Below are 17,539 nucleotides of genomic sequence, written 5' to 3'. Positions count from 1 at the left end.
GAGTGGGACCAGCTCATCGGTGCGCCTCGCTCCCCCTTGTCCTCCTCCTCCTCCTCCTCCTCCCTCCCCGCCCCACCCCGCGTCACCCAAGCCGAGCCAACCCTCCCTCGCTACCTGCGCCCGCCAGTCTCCTGCATCTTCATCGCCAACACCCTGCACTCCCTACTGACCCGCTCGACCCCCGCACAGACAAGGCCACGTCGGACCTCCTCCCCGCCAACTCGCAGGTCGACCTCCCCGACGCCCTCCACCTCGCCGACCTCCTCCGCTCGGCCCAAGTGCCCCCGCAGCACGCCACCGCCTCGCTCGTCCACCGCCTGCGCCACCAGAACCCCAACGTCCAGCTTCTCGCCCTCGAACTCGCCGACCTGTGCGTAAAGAACGGCGGCACCCCGTTCCTCGTCGCCTTCAGCCGCGGCGCCGCCGACAACGGCGCCGCTGCCGAGCTCGAACTCCTCGCACGCGGCGTCAGGGCCGGCGGCGGCGTCCACCGCGACGTCAAGGAGCGCGTCCTCGCCCGCCTCCAGGACTGGGCCACGGCCTTCAAGGCCAAGGCCGGCCCCTCGTCGTCGTCGTCGTCGGCCTCGCAGCTCGCCGACTCGGAGCTCGTGCGCGTGTACGACCGCCTCGTGCGCGAGGGCGTCCAGTTCCCGCCGCGCGACCCGACCGCGACCGCCGCCATGGTCGACTCGCTCTCGGCGCCCGACTGGGCCGACGCCCCGTACTGCACCCGGTGCCGCACCGACTTTTCCACCTTTAACCGCAAGCACCACTGTCGCAATTGCGGCCACGTCTTTGACGCCCAGTGCTCGTCGGGCTCGGCACCGCTCCCGCACTACGGCATCCTCGAGCCCGTGCGCGTGTGCGACGGGTGCCTCAAAAAGGTCCGCGAGGGCAAGGGCGCCTCGGTCGTCACGGCGTCGTCGGCGTCGTCGGCGTCGCCTGCCGGCGCTCTCGCACGCAGCCAGTCGTTCGGCGGCGCGGCGGCCGCTCGACCGGCGGGCGTCGAGCGCAGCAAGACGTCGGGCGGCGCGTCGGCGTCGTCGTCGCGCGCCTCGGCCGCCCGGGACCGCGAGGACGACGACCTGCGGCGCGCGATCGAGGCGAGCCTCAAGGACGTCGAGCCCGACTCGCTCCGGCGCGACGACGCGCCGCCTGCGCCCGTCGCCAAGTCGGGCTACAACCCGTCGTACGCCTCGCAGGTGCACGGCGCCGCTGCCGGCGGCGGCAAGGCGGCGGGCTCTGGCTCGGTCACGGCGGCGGCGGCGGCGGCGACCACCGGCGGCGAGGACGACGACCCGGACCTCGCGGCCGCCATCGCCGCGAGCCTGCGCGACCTGCAGCCGCCGGCGACGGCGCCCGCCTTTTCGCGCTCCGAGACGGCGAGCACCTTTGGCGGCGCCGGTGGCGGCAGTGCGCCGCTCACCTACGCGCAGATGTTCCCCTCGTCGTCGGCGCACGAGCCCTTCCCCGCGTCGCACGCGCACGCCGCCACCACCACCACCAAGCCCGCCGCCATGGCGCTCCCGTCGTACGACCTGACGCCCGCCGAGTCGGCCACGCTCGACTCGTTCGTCGCGCTGTACGCCCCCTCGCCGCACGGGTACGGGCACCCACCGCCGCCGCCGGGCCCGCGCGAGCGCGGCACGTACGACGAGGCGAGGGCGGCCCAGGTGCGGCTTGCGCGCGCAGAGGAGGACGCGAGGAGGAGGGGCGACATCTTGAGGGAGATGGAGTGGAAATTGAGCGAGGCGGCGAGGCTTTATGGGGCTGGTTTGACCGAGAGGGCCAGTGCGTGCCCCCCTTTTCCTCCTTCCTCTTCCCTCCCTCCTCAGACGCCCTTTCCCGCGCCCTACCTCTCTCTGGTCCCTCGTCCCTCGTCCCTTCCTCAGTCGAGCATCCCTGACCGCGCCCTTCCTCCCCCCCTCGCCCCTCGCTCGCAGGCTACCGCCCGACCTCGTCGACCCGCACCTCGTCCTACCTCGCGCACCACCCCGTCGCGCCCCAGCCGCTCGCCTCCCACGCCCACGCCCATGCTCACGCCTACGCCCCTCCGGAGCACGACTCGCGGCGGTACCAGTACGCGCCGCCGGCCGCTCTCACGGGCCAGCCCCTCCCGGCGTACGCCGTGCCGCAGGCTCAGCCTGCTGCGCACGCAGCCGAGATGCAGTCGCCGCCGCCTCAGCACGCTCAACAGCGGCAGTACGACCACCCGCAGCAGCAGCCGCACCCGCAGCAGCAGCCGCACCCGCAGCAGCAGCAGCACCCGCAGCAGCAGCAACAGGCGCAGCAGCAGCCCGTCCCGGCGGGCTTTTACAAGCCCTCGCAGTTCCCCTCGGTCCCGAGCGGGCCCTCGGCCGCGCTCTTCCCGAGCGTGCCGCACAGCGAGCCGTGGCGACTAGCGCCGGGCGAGGGCGAGGCGGAGCAGGGCGAGGAGGACGAGGACGAGCGGGAGGAGGCGAGGACGGGCGAGCTGATCGAGTTGTAGAGGATCGCGAGGGGCTGGAACGAGTCCGTGTCGTATCCCTTTGCGCGCGAGCGAGAGAGAGAGCGGCGTGCGAGCGAGAGAGTGAGAGCGGGCGAGACCAAGAGAGGGAGCGCGAGAGTGGCGGGTCCGGCTCGAGAAGCGCTTCTCTCTCACCGCGCGCTCGAGCCGCTCTCGACGGCGGAAGCTCCTCGACGGCGAATCCCTCTTGAGAGGACCAGCGATGATACGGCTGCATTGCGAGGCGGGGCATTACGCAAGAGGAGAGAGGGGTATCGGGCGCCGAGAGAGTGGCGGCGAGGCGAGGTCGAGGTCGAGGTTGAGGTCGAGGTCGAGGCCGAGGTGAGGCGAGGCGAGGCGAGGCAAATTGCGAGGTTGGACGGATGGCGATGGAGAGGAAGACGACGGAAAAAGCGAGGGGGAGCGGGTTGAGGGTGGGGAGGGAGATGAGGTCTCGGCAGGGCGCATAGGGAGGGTGCAGGGGGTGGGCGCGGATGCGGACGAGCGGCGGCATCGACCGGCTCAATCGGCGTCTGTCGAGTCGGCCATCTCGCAGTCGCTCGCGTCGCCGTCGAGGTCCGACTTGGTGATCTGCAGGAACGCCCGAGCGTGTCAGCTCGACGCTTGACGAGGAAAAGAGAGAACGGGCGGCGCACCTCGAGAACGGACCACGTCTTTGCGCCGTCTGCCTGGGTGCGGCGGTACAGCGCCGCGGGCGACGGCTCCTTGTCCTGCTTGAGCTTGAGGTTGAGGTCGAGCAAGACGCTCGGCTCTGGCGCAACCTCGAACGCGATGATCGGAAGGTCGTCGTCCTTTTCCTCCGGGAAAAACACGCCACCGCCGACGCTGTACCACACGATGAGGGGCGGCATCGACTTGAAGAGGCGGTCGAGCGAGACGGGCGACGGGACGAGCTCGGTGCCGTTCTCGACGTCCTCGTCGGGATCGGGATCGATGAACACCTGCTTGACGGCGGGGAGCGACGACGCCGCGTCGACAAAGTGGGCGAGCCTCGGCCCGAGAGCCTCGTCTGCCGAATCGGACGTGAGGACGACGCACTCGACCTTGTCGAAGGCGCCGATCCACGTGAGGTTGGCGGCCTCGAACTCCGACAGCTCGAGGTTGAGGTCGCGGACCTCGCCCGGGATGAAGAATGGCGCCAACATCTGACCCATGAGAGGGACTGGCGAGGTACCGCTGAACTGGTTGAGGCGCAGGGTGAGGTCCTTGACGGGCAGGCGGGTCACGACGGACGCGCTCTTGATCCCGCCGCTGCTCGGGGTCCACTTGGGCCACACTTCGAGCTGAATACCGAGCTTCTTGAGGCCGGGGAACTTCGACAGGACGCTGATGAGCGAGAGGAGGCCGTCCTCGCGGCTCACGGCGGTGATGATGAGCAGGTCACGCAGGCCTTCTGCCGCGGCGGAGATCGCGATCCGGCGCCAGAGAGCAGGCGCCTCGACAGGGACACTGCAGGCGAGGGTATCGAGGCGGGTCGAGCACTTCTCGACGAGCTCAACAAACTTGACCGCCGCCTGGCGGTGCGTGGGGAGGCGCCTTGCGATCAGGCGGTCGGGCGGCCCGAAGTAGAGCTTGCGGATCTCCTTGGCGAGCGACGGGTTCTTGAGGAGCCACTCGATGACCTCGTCGTCGTCCTCCCAGTGGAAGGTGACCCGGAAGTAGGCAATGCGGCGGCCGGCGACGCGCCAGGCCTTGCAGACGTAAAAGATGGCTTTGCCGAGCTCGCGCTGCTCGGACTCGGCCTCGAGGACGTCGTGCGGGTCGTGCGAGGCGTCGCTCACGTTGTCGTCAATGTCCTCGAGGTGCTCGAGAATGATGTTGATGAGCTCCTGCGGGAGGCGCGGCGAAGGCAAGAGCGGGTTGGGCGGCAACCGAACCATGACGCGACGCTGCGGGCGACGGGGTCAAGTCAGCTCACGTTGTGCCGCAGACAGTTCCCCCGTGCGCTCAAGAGGGAGAGGGGACTCACCAGAGCTTGTTGCTCCAACTCGGGGCGATGAAGACGGCGAGGGCCCGACAGGTCGTAGAAGCTTGGGTTCTTCCAGATGAGCATGATGACGACGTCCACAGGTACCGGTGAAGTAGGCTCAGCTCAGCAGGGAGCGAGGGTGGTGAGCTGCGAGGAGGAGAGGGAGGACGACGAGGACGACGAGGTTGCTTCGCTCTCGCCAGCTCGCTCTCGCTCCGCTGCGCAAACGGTCACTGGCTGGACCTGCCTGTACGATCCCTCAAGGCCTGTTACGCCACTTGCACGCCCCTGGGCTGCGCCGTCGTGACTTTGTTCGCCCTCATCGTCCTCGCTCCACCTCGACTCGTCGCGCCCGGCTACAGCGCTACGACCGCCTCGAGTGCGACAGGCTGCCCTGCAGACGTCTCACACGGCTTTCGAGTGCGCCGCTGCCAGCTTCTGGGCGGTCCTTGCTCCAGCAACAGCCCGCCGCTCTGCTGCGCCTCCTGGCTCCCTCTCCTCGCACGGCTCGACCGCTCCGAACCGGGGCAGCAAACTGCCGAGCCTGTCTCAAGCTTGGTCAGAGGCCCAACGCCTCTGCGCTTGCGGCCTCACGCTCGTGCCTCCCTTCCTCCTGCCCGCCGCTAGCCCTCGACCTCCCTCCTCGTCCTCGAGCGACCTCGTCTTCCGTACGGCCCGCTCGTGCCGCACAGCACGCGTCGCACTCTCAGTACGGCCCATTCGTCTCACAGGCGGTATCACGCAAGCTGTGCTTGACACAGCCGGCCCAAAGAGCTCGAGGGTGAGGACGGCGCTCAAGGAGGAGGGTCCTCGAGGCGGGCAAGCAGCTCGAGTTGTAGCTCAGAGCCTTTGCCACGCGAGCGTGTCTCTCTTCTCGAGCTGTTGGCAGCCATGCAGAGGTGACGTGCGCGACGAGGGCGGCTGAGGCCTGAGCGCTCGAACCGGACCGCCTCGCTCCAGCCGTCGCTCGCCGCATCGTCGAGAGAGGCGCCAAGTAGCAAAAAGCGCCTTGCTCGCGCAGCTCAGTGATGGATACGCGCGAGCTGCACAAGCGCTGAGCAGTCGGTGGAGCAGGGCAAGGCGCTCGCTCGAGGGGGGTCCGAGCGACGTGCCTCGAGCTGGGGAGCCCGCACGAGGTCGCGAGCCCGCGCATAGCGAGCTTGCGGGGCCTCGTACCAGCTGAGAGCGAGAGCGAGGTCGGCGAGGCGCCGCTCGAGCAAAGAGCGAGGCGCGCGCAGCCGCAGGAGGGCGAGCTGGTCGACGACCTCGACGTGACGCTGCGCCCAAGGCCCAGTGCGCCGCTCGGAAGAGCCAGCTTCCGGGCGAAGCCGCAGAATCGGTCTGCGGCGCTGCTGGCGATCTGAGCGTTGGTGGCGCAGCACGAGTGCGGTCGTTCGAGGTGGAGAATGGCGGACAAGGTCAAGGTCGACAGGAAGGGGGCGGCTGCAACGGCGACGAGCTTGAGCGCCGAGACGTTGACCTCGTTGTCGAGCATCTGCGCACGATGCAAAGGTGGATGAGCGCCTGCTCCCGACGAACGAGGGCGCCCAGGGGACGAAGCCCAGGACGCGCTCGACGAGTCTGAGAGCGCGAGGACGCACCTGGTCCGACGAACAGGAGGCCGATCACCGAGCGCGTCGGCGGTACAGGCCGCACAGGTGCACGTCGAGGATCGGCGGGCGTCGGCGAGGTCGGTGGACGAGGTCGAGCGACGATGCGGCGAGCGCGAGAACGGCGACCTCGAGCGTCGAGGCCCGAGTGAGCTCTCAGAGACCCTGCGCACGACGATAGAGGTGAGCGTCCTGTCGGGGACCCAGCCAAGCACGAGCGGGGCCGAGGGACGCTCCCCTCGACTCGCTCGACCAGGCGCTGCGGGACGAGGACGCACCCGACACGTACGTAGCAGCTGTTCGAGCCCGATGAGATGAGCGGGTCGTCCGGGACCGACTCGACGAGGCGCAGGTCGGCGAGGCGCAGGTCGACGAGCGAGGTCGGCGGTCGAGTCGGCGGTCGAACGAGGATGCACAGGTCGAGAAGAGGACGGCGACCGACACGGCGACGAGCTTGAGCGCCATAGGCTGCGCCTCGTCGATGAGGGTCTGCGCACGAGGAAAAGGTGGATGAGCGCCTGCCCAAGCGCTCGAAGGACGAGGGCGCCCAGGGGACGAAGCCCCTCGGCGCGCTCGACGAGAGTGAGAGAGCGAGGACGCACCTGGTCCCACGAAGACGAAGCCGAACATCGTGCGCATTGGCGGCAGAGGCCGTACAGGTGCACGTCGAGGGCCGTCGGGCGTGGGCGAGCGTCGGCGCGGTCGGTGGACGAGGTCGAGCGACGCCATGGCGAGCGCGAGGATGGCGAGCTTGAGCGCCGAGGCCCGAGTGAGCTCGAAAGGACCCTGTGCACGACAATAGAGGTGAGCGTCCTGTCGAGAGCCCGGCCAAGCACGAGCGGGGCCGAGGGACGCTCCCCTCGACTCGCTCGATGAGGCGCTGCGGGACGAGGACGCACCTGACGCGCAGGACACAGCTGCTCGAGCCCGACGAGCGCATCGTCCGGAACCGACTGGGCGAGGAACAGGTCGGCGAGGCGCAGGTCGATGGGCGGGGTCGACGAGGCGAGTCGGCGGTCGAACGAGGATGCACGGGTCGAGAAGAGGACGGCGGCCGACACGGCGACGAGCTTTGAGCGCCGGGACATTAATATTGTTGACGAGCGTCTGCGGGCGAGGAAGAGATGGATGCGCGACTGCTCTCAAACCACCGCAGAAACGAGGGTGCCCAGGGGACGAAGCCCCTCGGCGCGCTCGACGTGATGGAGAGAGCGACGACGCACCTGGTTCTACGGGAACGAGGCCGACCGTCGAGCGCGTTGGCGGCAGAGGCCGAACCGGTGCACGTCGAGGGTCGGCGGGCGTCGGCGAGGTCGGCGAGCGCCGGTGGTCGAGGTCGAGCGACGCCACGACGAGCGCGAGAACGGAGACGTGGAGCGCCGAGGTCTAAGCGAACTCGCATGGGCCCTGCGCACGAGGGAGGGAGAGGTGAGCGTCCTGCCAACGCAAGAACAGTATCTACGAGCGAGGTCGAGGGACGCTCCCCTCGACTCGCTCGACGAGGCGCTGCGGGACAAGGACGCACCTGACGCGCACGATGCAGCTGCTCGAGCTCGGCGAGACGAGCGGGTCGTCCGTGACCGACTCGGCGAGGTGAAGGTCGGCGAGGCACAGGTCGGAGAGGCGCAGGTCGACGAGGCGCAAGTCGACGGGCGAGGTCGGCGGTCGAGTCGGCGGTCGGACGAGGATGCACGGTTCGAGAAGAGGACGGCGACCGACACGGCGACGAGCTTGAGCGCCGAGACGTTGACCTCGTTGACGAGCATCTGCGCACGAGGGAAAGGTGGATGAGCGCCTGCCCAAGCGCTCGAAGGACGAGGGCGCCCAGGGAATGAAGCCCCTCGGCGCGCTCGACGTGACGAAGAGAGCGACGACGCACCTGCTCCCACGGGAACGAGGCCGAACATCGAGCGCGTCGGCGGTACAGGTGCACGTCGAGGGTCGTCGGGCGTCGGCGAGCGTTGGCGAGCGTCGTTGGACGAGGTCGAGCGACGATGCGGCGAGCGCGAGAACAGCGAGCTTGAGCGCCGAGGCCCTAGTGAGCTCGAGAGGGCCCTGCGCACGACGAAAGAAGAGGTGAGCGTCCTATCCGGGGCCAAGTGCCCGGCAGCGAGGCCGAGGGCCGTTCCCCTCGACTCTCGCAGAGGCGCTGCGGGACGAGGACGCACCTGACGCGCACGATGCAGCTGCTCGAGCCCCACGAGACGAGCGCGTCGTCCTTGATCGACTCGGCGAGGTGCAGGTCGACGAGGCGCAGGTCGACGGGCGAGGTCGACGAGCCGAGTCGGCGGTCGAATGTGGATGCACGGGTCGAGAAGAGGACGGCGACCGACACGGCGACGAGCATTGAGCGCCGAGACGTTGACCTCGTTGACGAGCATCTGCGCACGATGGAAAGTTGGATGAGCGCTCGCGCTCCCTACGAGGGCGTCCAGGGGACGAAGCCCCTTGGCGCACTCGACGAGAGTGAGACGGCGAGGACGCACCTGGTTCCACGGGAATGAGGCCGAACATCGAGCGCGTTGGCGGTACAGGCCGTACAGGTGCGCGTCGAGGGTCGTCGGGGCGTCGGCGAGGTCGGCGGGTCGAGGTCCGAGCCAAGGTCACGGGTCGAGACGACTGCGACGGCGCCGAACTCGACCGGTCGAGGCGAGTGCAGCATGATCTGTGCAGCTGTAGACGAGGGTGCGAAGGTGTGAGCGTCTGCCCGCGCAGCACTTCGACAAAGCGAACGAGACGGAGGAAACGAGCGCCTCGTTCTCGCTCGCGGGTCGTCGAGCGGCGAGGACGCACCATGTTGCGCCGCCAGAGATCGTCCTTGACGGTGTCGGGACGTGTCGGGGTGTCTGCTGCTCGACGAGCCGATGGCGAACACGAGGGCGGAGGAGGAAGAGTCGGCAGGTGAGGTCGGGCGAGGCGGTTGGGGCCGCCCACAGGTGCGGCGACGACGCCTCGATAGCGTTGAACCTGCTGTGTGCAGAGTTCGGGTCAGAGCGCTTCGGGAGATCCGATTCCACCAGACTGAGCAAAGGAGGACGGCTCCTTCGCCCGGTCGTGGAACCGAACTCGCGCCGACGCACCTGACGACTTGTGCTTGCGACTGCGGAAGAGCTTGACGTGCGCCTTGTCGAGGTGCCCGAGTCGCGCGGTCCGGAGGTGGTAGGGGCGCGGTCGAGGGCGAGTGGGCGAGGCGGAGGTGGGGACGAGCGAGAGGGGCGAGGTCGGCGACTCGATGCGGTTGGCGCACTGGGGCTGGTCGAGGTGGGAGATGGTGCTGGATATCGGTGCGAGTGTGCTCAAGGGCGCAGGGGACGTGGTGGGTCGAGGGGGAGGTGGGTGGTTGGTGGCCCGCGATGAGGACGAGGGCCAGTCGGGGTGAGGTCGGGGCTGTCGCTGGGTCTCGGGGCTGGTGCTGCCGGTGCTTGTGGGTGATGTAGCAGGCTGCTCGGGGTAGCACGTGTTGCACTCGAGGAGAGGGTGGAGCTCAAGCCTTTGTCGACGTCCCTTTGTGTGTGCATCGCCTCGTCGCTCTCATCTTCGCGCCTCTCTCGCTCTCACTCCCCTCGAGCTACGCGCTGCAGCCATGGCCTCGATCTACGACTCTGGTGAGCCCCCACCGTCCACCTCCCACAGTCCCACGAGCCACACTCACCTCGCTCTCCTCGACCCTCCCACAGTCCTCACCGCACCGTGGATCTCGACTCCCTCGGATGGCGTCCCCTCGTCTGACACGCTTCGCCTCCAACACGAAGCCGAGCAGTCCATCTCGCACCTCCTCACCGACCACCTCGCCGCGACCGCCCCGCCCGCGATCCACCGCGACTCGCACTCGCGCTACCTCACAAAGCTCCTCACCTCGCCCTTGCCCAAGCACTTCGTCGGCCTCGACGCCTCGCGACCCTGGATCCTGTACTGGTCCATCCACTCGCTCGCCCTCCTCGACGGCGAGCTCGACCCGGACGCTCAGCGCCGCGTCGTCGACACGCTCAACCGGTGCCAGAACCCCGACGGCGGGTTCGGCGGCGGGCCCGGACAGCTGAGCCACTTGGCGCCGACCTATGCGGCCGTGTGTGCGCTCGCCTACACGGGAGAGCAAGGGTGGAACTCGATCGACCGGTGCGCACCTCTCTCTCTCTCTCCTTTCCTCCTTCCCAAACTCGTCCCTGACACTGTCGACGCCCGCAGACGCGGCATGTACCGCTTCCTCATGTCGATCAAGCAGGCAGACGGCTCGTTCGTCATGCACGACGGCGGCGAGGTCGACGTCCGGTGCGTCCCCTCTCACGCCCTCCCGCTCTCTCTCTCTCCCCGCCCCTCGCGCTCACGCCCCTCTCGCCCGCCCGCCCGCCCGCCCGCAGCGGCTGCTACTGCGCCCTAACGGTCGCCACCCTCCTCAACATCCTCACGCCCGACCTCGCGCACAACACGGCCAACTTTATCGCGTCGTGCCAGACGTACGAGGGCGGCCTCGCGTCGTCGGCACACCCGTTCGCGCACGGCGACGCGCACGCCGCCGCGCCGCTCGGTGAGGCGCACGGCGGGTACGCCTTTTGCGCTGCCGCGTCGTGGGCTATGCTGCGCGCCCTGTCGGACCCTCTCTCGCCCGCGTTCGTCCCGCCACTCTCGGCCTCGTCGCCCCGGCGGCCGCAGCGAGAGCTTGACGTGCGCGCGCTCCTGCGGTGGAGCGCGAGCCTGCAGGCCATGCCGATCGAGGGCGGCGGGTTCCGCGGCAGGACCAACAAGCTCGTCGACGGGTGCTACTCGTGGTGGGGCGGCGGCCTGTTGCCCATCGTCGAGAGCCTCTTGTCCGAGGGCGAGGGCGAGGGCGACGACGACGACGGTGTCGAGGAGCGCGAGCTGTACGACCGCAGTGCGTCCCCTCTCTCTCCCTCCCTCAGGAGCGCGCACTGACCCTCCCACTGTCTCACTGCGCACAGCCGCCCTGCAGCAGTACATCACGCTCGTCGCCCAAGCGCCCTCGGGCGGCCTGCGCGACAAGCCGGGCAAGCCCGCCGACGCGTACCACACGTGCTACAACCTGTCGGGCGCCGCCTCGGCGCAGCACGCGCCGCGCGTATCGCCCAGGGCGAGGCGCGCCCTCTGCGACGCCTGGACGTCGCCGTTCGCTGCTGCGGCCCTCGTCGAGGTTGGTGGAGAGGGAGGCGAGGAGGAGGAGGACCGGCTCGAGATCGTGCGCGGTGAGGGAGAGGGCGACGAGGAGGCTGAGCGGCGCATGCGCGAGGTGTGGAGCCGGGCTCTCGCGTGGGAGGTGCCGCCCAGCAACAAGGTCGTGTACGGTGACCCGACCAACGAGCTCGTGCGTCGGCTTGTTCCTTCCTATCTCTCGGTTCACGCTCTCGACGACGACGAGCCTGTACTGATGAGGACAGCTGGTCGGCCTCGCAGGTCCCGGCGCACCCGGTGTTCAACATCACGTTCCCACACGTCCAGGGCATGATGGCCCACTTCTACCGCCAGCCTCCTCTCCTGTAGCTCTACGAGCCCCTGTATCGACGACCGTTCTCTCTCTCTCTCTCTCTCTCTGTGCCGCACGTCGACTCTCGAGAGGAAGAGGAAAGACGACAGCGATACAGCGCTCGAACGCTCTAAAAGACGAACCCTCGCCCATGCGTCAATCGTCCCCGAGCAAGTCCCTCCTCCTGCTCCGCTCGTCCTCGCGCTCAAACGCCCCCTCGAGCTCCCTCCTCTCGCGCTCGACCCGCTCGTCACCGGCGACCAGGCCCTCGAGGCCCTCGATCCGGTCCCCGTCGTGCTGCCGCGCCTTGTCCCGCTCGCTCAGGCGCGTCAGGCTGTGCGCCTCGGCCGCCGACGCGTCAAACTCGTCGAGGAGGCTCGCGGCTTGCGCGTCGAGGTCCGCAAAGGACGACGTCGAGTCGCCGCTCGCGGCGCGTCGCCGTCCCTCGCGCGACGAGCGCTCGTCGTTGTCCGAGCCCGAGCCCGAGCCGAGTTCGTGGTGCGGCGCCGCCTTGGCTCCACCGCCGCCGCCGAGCGATCCATGCCGCGCGTGCGCGTGCGCGTGCGAGACAGGCAGCATGGGCGCGCCCTCGTCGCCGGCCTCGCCCGCCGAGCGGTACGCCTCGTCGCCCGTCTCGCGCCCGTCCGAGTCGGGCGCGCCGTCGTGCTGGCGGGCAGCGAGCGCCGCAGCGTGCGTCGCGTGCGTAAACTGGCGGTACTTGAGGTAGTTGTACAGGGCGATACCTGGTGGGCAGACGAGAGCTCGAGTCAGTCTCGCGAGGTCGACGAGGGGGAGGGAGAGAGAGAGAGGGCGCACCAAAGATGGTGACGCACAGGCCCGAGATGTTGATGGGCGTGAGCTGGTCGTGGAAGAGGACGGTCGAGAGAAAGATAGTGATGACCTCCTTGAAGATGCCCGCGACCGAGAGCGTGACGACCGACGTGCGCTGGATGAGTCTGTGCGGCGCGAGCATGTCAGTACGCTCCAGGGCGCGAGGGAGAGACAGAGAGGACGTACCCAAACTCGGTGATGTTCATCATGAAGGCGAGCACGCCCGGGAACACGATGGCGCACACGGTCTGCATCGTCGCGCCGAGCGAGCCCCAGAACTCGTCGTGCGAGAACACGTTGCCCCACCCGTCAAACACGAGGCTGCACGTCGCGAGCGTGACGCCCATGATGGGCGCGAGCCAGAACAGGGTCGCGATCGGGTTGTTCATGCCCATCGACTCCTTGTGGAGCAGGAGCTGGGTGAGCGACCACCGCAGGCCGCCGAGCGCCGACGCCGTGAGGACCTGCATCATGCCGACGGCGTCGAACTGCGTCTCGGTCGACACCATGAGGACGACGCCCGACGTGATGATGAGGATAATGCCGACAAGCCGCCACGACGGGACCTCGAGGCGGAACAGGAAGGCGAAGATGAGGACGAAGGCGAGCGACGACGACTTGCACATGGCTGCGAGGGGTCCAAGGTCAGGTGACGAGGTTCCCTCGACGAGGGACGGGGACGAAAGACGCACTGTAGAACGAGAGCGTGATGGTGCGCAGGCTGAGGTTCGACAGGCCGATGTCGAGGCCGGTCGCCATGCCGCACGGCGCCACCTTGGTCCTGCAGGCCGGCTCCGAGTGTCAATCCCAGTCCCCTTTATGCCCCTTGGCGAGAGAGAGAGAGAGCGGACGCACGCGTAGTCTCGCGGCTGGGGCTTGGTCTGAGGGCGCAGGTTGCGAAAGATGCTGAGGGTGAGGGCTGACAGGCACCACTGGACGAGCATGTGAACCGAGGTGACGAAGAGAGGGTAGGGGAAGTTGTAGTGGTCGGCGGAGAACATCCACTTGTCTGTCGCGGCGAGGGAGAAGAGGGTCAACGTCGCGCTTCGGCGCGAGGTGGGGGGAGAGGGTGCGGCGAGTCGAGGGGATCGGTGCGCACTGTACAGCGAGATAAGGGTCGAGAAACAGTACCTGTGGGACAGTGTCGCAGCTGTCAGTGCTGCTCGAATCGGGCCGAGAGAGGAAGAGAGACGGACCAAGCCAGGATGAAGAGGACGTTGATGGCGGCGCTCCTCCACCACAGGATGCGCAGCCGCCGCTCGTCGGGCGTCTCCTCTACCTGCGCGTACGGGACCCTGCTCGCCCGCCTGCGCCCCGCCTCGGCGTGCGCGTAGCTGTGCCGCCTCGTCCCGCCCGGAGTGCCGCCGTCGTCGTCGCCCGCCTCCCTCGCCCATGCCCCAGACGCTCGAGCGTATCCATCGAGGCCCTCGACATCGTCGTCGTCGTCCTCGTACATGCGCGCCTTGCCCTTGTTGGTCGGGTAGGACGCGAGCTCGTAGTCGGAGCGTGTCGAGGTCGCGGCGCGCTCGTGGTCGGCGAGGAGGAGCGTAGACGGGTAGGCGAGCCCGCGCGACTCGTGAGCATCGTCGCTGACGAGCTGGTGAGCTCGCTGCGTGTCCATGGCGCGACGTGACCGAGAGCGAGAGGCGAGGCAAGCGGCGCGCCTCCTCGGACTTGGCGACGCGCGGGCGGCCCTTTCCTGCACCTCTCTTTCTTTTGAGTTCTCTGTCGCTTGCTCGTGCTCTCGCGAGAGCTATCGAAGCTCGGGCCGAGCCTCTCGCACCAGATCGCACGCGAAACGGGCCGGCTCGAGGAAACGCACGTGCGGGTTGCAGCCGGCGAAGGTCGCGAGAGGCGCAGAGGGCACAGACAGGAGGAGGAAGGCGCACAAAGGGCAAGGGGAGCTAAGGGAACAGGCGCAGAGAGAGAAAGGCGAAAGGGCGGAGACTGGGAGAGATAAGCGAGAGAGAGACAGAGAGGGAGGGTGAGGGGAGGGGGAGGAAGAGGTGGCTCAGTCGCTCTCGTCGAGCTCAAAGTCCTCCTCCTCGTCGTCGTCGACCATGAACGAGTCGTCCTCGACGTCGGACGGGAGCTCGAGCTTGTACGACTTGGCCGGAGCGCGGGCGGTGCGGGCGGCGCGGGCCTTGGGCGCCGGCGCCACGTCGCTCACCTCGTCGTCCGACTCGACGACGGCCTTCTTGGGAGCCTGTAGACGCCGTCGACTGTCAGTCTGGCGACGCATGGCGAGAGAGAGACAGGACAGGGACGCACAGGCTTGGCCTTCGCCGGAGCAGCCTTCTTCTTGGGCGCCGGGATCGGCTCGTCGTCCGAGTCGTCAAGCGCGACGACCTGCTTCTTGGCCTGCGGGACAAGGCGCACCAGTCAGTCACGTCGCTCGGGGCCTCAGAGCGAGAGAGAAGGGACGCACCGTCGTCTTCTTGGCCTTGGGTGAGTGCGCGGTGGGCTTCTTGACGGGGAGCGAGTAGATGTCGTCGTCGTCCTCGTCGACGTCGAGCGCGGGCGTCGCCTTCTTCTGCAGGTTCAGGATGTCAGGAGACAGATACCCCTTCCGCGAGAGCGAGCCGGGGCGCACCTTGACGGCGGGATTGCGAGCCGCGCCGGTCGCCGCCTTCTTGGCCGGCGGCGAGCTCGCGTCGTCGTCCGACAGGTCGAGGTCGACGCTCGCACGCTTGGCGGGCGCCTTCTTGGCCTTGGTCGCCGCAGGCTTGGGGACGGCCTTGGCCTGCGTGTCGAGGGAGGGAGGGAGAGGTCAGTGTCCTGCACGACGAGGCGGCCGGGGAGGGCGAGGAGCGGGACGCACCTTGGACGCAGCAGCCGGGGCAGCCATCATCTCGTCCTCGTCGTCGGTCTCGGGCAGGGCGACAGCGGCTTTGGCGCGCTTCGCGGGCGGCTTCTTGGCGGGGACCTCGACCTCGTCGTCCGTGTCGGGGAGCGTGACGGGCGCTTTGGCCTTCTTGGCGGCGACGGGCGCCTTCTTCTTGGGCTTGACCTCGAACTCGTCGTCGTCGTCGTCCGAGGCGGCCGCACGCTGTGGGTGAGGTGAAAGTCAGGCATGCGCTCTGGACCGCGAGGCACGGAAAGAGGGCAGGCCGACGAGTCGGACGCACCTTCTTGCCCTTGCCCGGGTTCTTCGACTTCGACTTCGAGCGCGCCTTGTTGACGAGGTCGTTGGCGAGGAGGTCCTGTGAGGGAGGCAGAGCGAGTCAGTGACCGGTACTGCCGACCCGGGGCGACGAGGAGAGAGAGAGAGACAGCGCCGACGGACCTCCCACTTGTCCATGAAGGCGTCGAGGTCGGCGCGCCACAGGTCCTGGACGGTGCGCTGCAGGAGCGCCTCGAGCTCGGCCTGGCGCGCGTCGCGCTCCTCGAGCAGCTTGGCGACCTTCTCGGCCGTGAGGCTGTAGATGGCCATGCTCATGAGGTATTCGTAGTCCGAGTCGGCGCCCGGCTGCGCGTCGGCGTCCTCCTCGTCGCCGAGCTGCTCGGCCTCATCGACGTCGCCCGCGACGTGCGCCTTGGCGACCTTGGGGAACGGGCGGAAGTTGCGCTTGCGCAGCTCGGCGACGACGTCGGCGCGCTTGCGGTTCGACACGACGAGCTCGCGCGAGATGATGAGCTGGATGAAGCGCGCCTGGTTGCTGAGGCGCTCGTGGACGAGCTCGAGCTCGCCAACAAGGTGCTTCTTGCGCTTGTGGTAGTAGTCGAGGCGCACGTCGTAAAAGTCGCTGACGATGTCCTCGGCCGACGCGTACTTCTTGATCTTGCCCTGCGGGTCGAAGCATACCATGTTGGACGTGTTGACCTTGGACACGATCTTGAACACCTTCTCGAGGCCGTCGGCGTCGACCGCCTTCTTGCCCTCGGCCGTGAGCGTCACGATGAAGTGGACGTTGCGCTCGGTGTGGTACTCCTTGTAGTCCTGCAGAGCGTGACGAGGGCGGTCGTCAGGTCGTGCTCGAGCGTGCGAGAGAGAGAGAGAGAGAGAAAGGGAGAGAGAGGCTCACCTTGACCCACGCCGCCTGCTTGTCGGTGCCGGCGACCCAGCCCTCGAGCATCTCCTTGTAGCTCTGGGTCCACGTGCGGATCGGGAGCTCGGTGATCTCGACCGTGTTGTCGTCGGTGCGCTCGATGATGCCGCTGCACTTGTAGCCCTCCTTGTCGCCCTTCTCGATCGTGCCCTGCGCGGTCGCGGTCGGGCCTCGTCAGACGCTGCGACGTCGCGCGAGAGGAAGAGAGAGAGAGGCGGGACGCACGGTGAAGCCGCGGTACCACGGGTGCATGGGCTCCATCTCGTCGCCGTCGAGCTTGCGGCGCAGGTTGGCGACGATGTCGGCCGGGTTGAAGTTGGGGATGTACGAGCTCCAGCCGGTACCGATGCCGTCCGAGCCATTGACGAGGACCATCGGGAGGACAGGGATGTACCTGCGAGGGACGGCGAGCAAGCGCGAGGGTCAGGAAGGTCCGAGGAAGGAGAAAGGGAGAGAGCGGGACGCACCAGCTCGGCTCGATGCTCTGGCCGTCGTCGTGGAGGTAGTCGAGGATTGCGTCGTCGGCCGGGTGGAAGATGGTGCGCGTGACCTGGGCGACGTTGGTAAAGATGTACCTCGCGCTCGCCGCGTCCTTGCCGCCCTGGAGCCGCGTGCCGAACTGGCCGTTCGGGTCGAGCATGTTGAGGTTGTTGCTCCCGACAAAGTCCTGCGCGAGGCCGATGATGGTGCCCTGCAGCGACACGTCGCCGTGGTGGTACGCCGAGTGCTCCGACACGTAGCCCGACAGCTGGCCGACCTGCAAGCCAAGACGATCGACGCGGTCAGTGCTGGCCGCTCAAGGCGAGCGAGACGACGAGCGAGACGAGGACGCACCTTGATCTCGTTCTTGAGCTTGCGCTTGAAGCACGCGAACAGGACCTTGCGCTGGCCGGGCTTGAAGCCGTCGACGACCGAGGGGATCGAGCGCACGTTGTCGGCCATCGAGAAGAGGATGAGCTCCTTGTTGATAAAGTCGCTGATCGGCACCTCGTCGACGTTGTGGTCCATGTACGTGCCGGGCTGCGCGAGGCGACGGGCGAGAGAGAGAGAGAGGGGGGGGGGGGGGGGGGGGGGGGGGCGGGGCCAGGGGGGAAAAAG

General features: G+C 68.3%; 3 protein-coding genes across 3 annotated transcripts in view; 1 reads left to right on the top strand and 2 right to left on the bottom strand.

Annotated features, from left to right (window-relative positions):
- Positions 1 to 680: 680 nt before the first annotated feature.
- On the top strand, positions 681 to 881 carry RHOBADRAFT_16920 (uncharacterized protein; the record flags this gene model as incomplete). The annotated part of the gene is made up of 1 exon (XM_018412343.1): positions 681 to 881. A coding segment is annotated over one exon (201 nt), but the record flags the coding sequence as incomplete, so codon positions are not given.
- A 2,082-nt stretch (positions 882 to 2,963) lies between these two features.
- Positions 2,964 to 4,559, bottom strand: RHOBADRAFT_54962 (uncharacterized protein; the record flags this gene model as incomplete). Its single annotated transcript, XM_018417584.1, has 3 exons — positions 2,964 to 3,076; positions 3,142 to 4,395; positions 4,476 to 4,559. 3 exons carry the CDS (start codon positions 4,557 to 4,559, stop codon positions 3,008 to 3,010), a joined length of 1,407 nt encoding a protein of 468 aa, XP_018269829.1. The 3' UTR covers positions 2,964 to 3,007.
- A 465-nt stretch (positions 4,560 to 5,024) lies between these two features.
- RHOBADRAFT_50074 (uncharacterized protein) overlaps positions 5,025 to 17,539 on the bottom strand; it is a gene marked incomplete at both ends in the record, with an annotated part of 15,619 nt that continues 3,104 nt past the window's right edge. The window contains 31 exons of the mRNA XM_018415290.1: positions 5,025 to 5,284; positions 5,652 to 5,970; positions 6,375 to 6,574; positions 6,688 to 6,871; positions 6,985 to 7,192; positions 7,611 to 7,851; positions 7,965 to 8,140; positions 8,254 to 8,466; positions 8,572 to 8,758; positions 9,166 to 9,589; positions 9,738 to 10,141; positions 10,210 to 10,285; positions 10,571 to 10,942; positions 11,109 to 11,475; positions 11,773 to 12,304; positions 12,378 to 12,517; positions 12,579 to 13,020; positions 13,085 to 13,173; positions 13,248 to 13,401; positions 13,492 to 13,523; positions 13,589 to 14,001; positions 14,452 to 14,598; positions 14,664 to 14,753; positions 14,821 to 15,135; positions 15,214 to 15,441; positions 15,521 to 15,595; positions 15,679 to 16,332; positions 16,418 to 16,591; positions 16,667 to 16,835; positions 16,909 to 17,198; positions 17,276 to 17,461. Coding sequence (XP_018269828.1) covers positions 5,025 to 5,284; positions 5,652 to 5,970; positions 6,375 to 6,574; positions 6,688 to 6,871; positions 6,985 to 7,192; positions 7,611 to 7,851; positions 7,965 to 8,140; positions 8,254 to 8,466; positions 8,572 to 8,758; positions 9,166 to 9,589; positions 9,738 to 10,141; positions 10,210 to 10,285; positions 10,571 to 10,942; positions 11,109 to 11,475; positions 11,773 to 12,304; positions 12,378 to 12,517; positions 12,579 to 13,020; positions 13,085 to 13,173; positions 13,248 to 13,401; positions 13,492 to 13,523; positions 13,589 to 14,001; positions 14,452 to 14,598; positions 14,664 to 14,753; positions 14,821 to 15,135; positions 15,214 to 15,441; positions 15,521 to 15,595; positions 15,679 to 16,332; positions 16,418 to 16,591; positions 16,667 to 16,835; positions 16,909 to 17,198; positions 17,276 to 17,461 — 7,761 coding nt within the window. The remainder of the gene's footprint in view (positions 5,285 to 5,651; positions 5,971 to 6,374; positions 6,575 to 6,687; positions 6,872 to 6,984; positions 7,193 to 7,610; positions 7,852 to 7,964; positions 8,141 to 8,253; positions 8,467 to 8,571; positions 8,759 to 9,165; positions 9,590 to 9,737; positions 10,142 to 10,209; positions 10,286 to 10,570; positions 10,943 to 11,108; positions 11,476 to 11,772; positions 12,305 to 12,377; positions 12,518 to 12,578; positions 13,021 to 13,084; positions 13,174 to 13,247; positions 13,402 to 13,491; positions 13,524 to 13,588; positions 14,002 to 14,451; positions 14,599 to 14,663; positions 14,754 to 14,820; positions 15,136 to 15,213; positions 15,442 to 15,520; positions 15,596 to 15,678; positions 16,333 to 16,417; positions 16,592 to 16,666; positions 16,836 to 16,908; positions 17,199 to 17,275; positions 17,462 to 17,539) is intronic.

This window comes from Rhodotorula graminis, assembly GCF_001329695.1.
Source record: "Rhodotorula graminis WP1 unplaced genomic scaffold RHOBAscaffold_10, whole genome shotgun sequence".
Taxonomy (NCBI): domain Eukaryota; kingdom Fungi; phylum Basidiomycota; class Microbotryomycetes; order Sporidiobolales; family Sporidiobolaceae; genus Rhodotorula; species Rhodotorula graminis.
The sequence above is the reverse complement of the archived record's forward strand: the minus strand, read 5'-3'. Positions and strand labels throughout refer to the sequence as shown.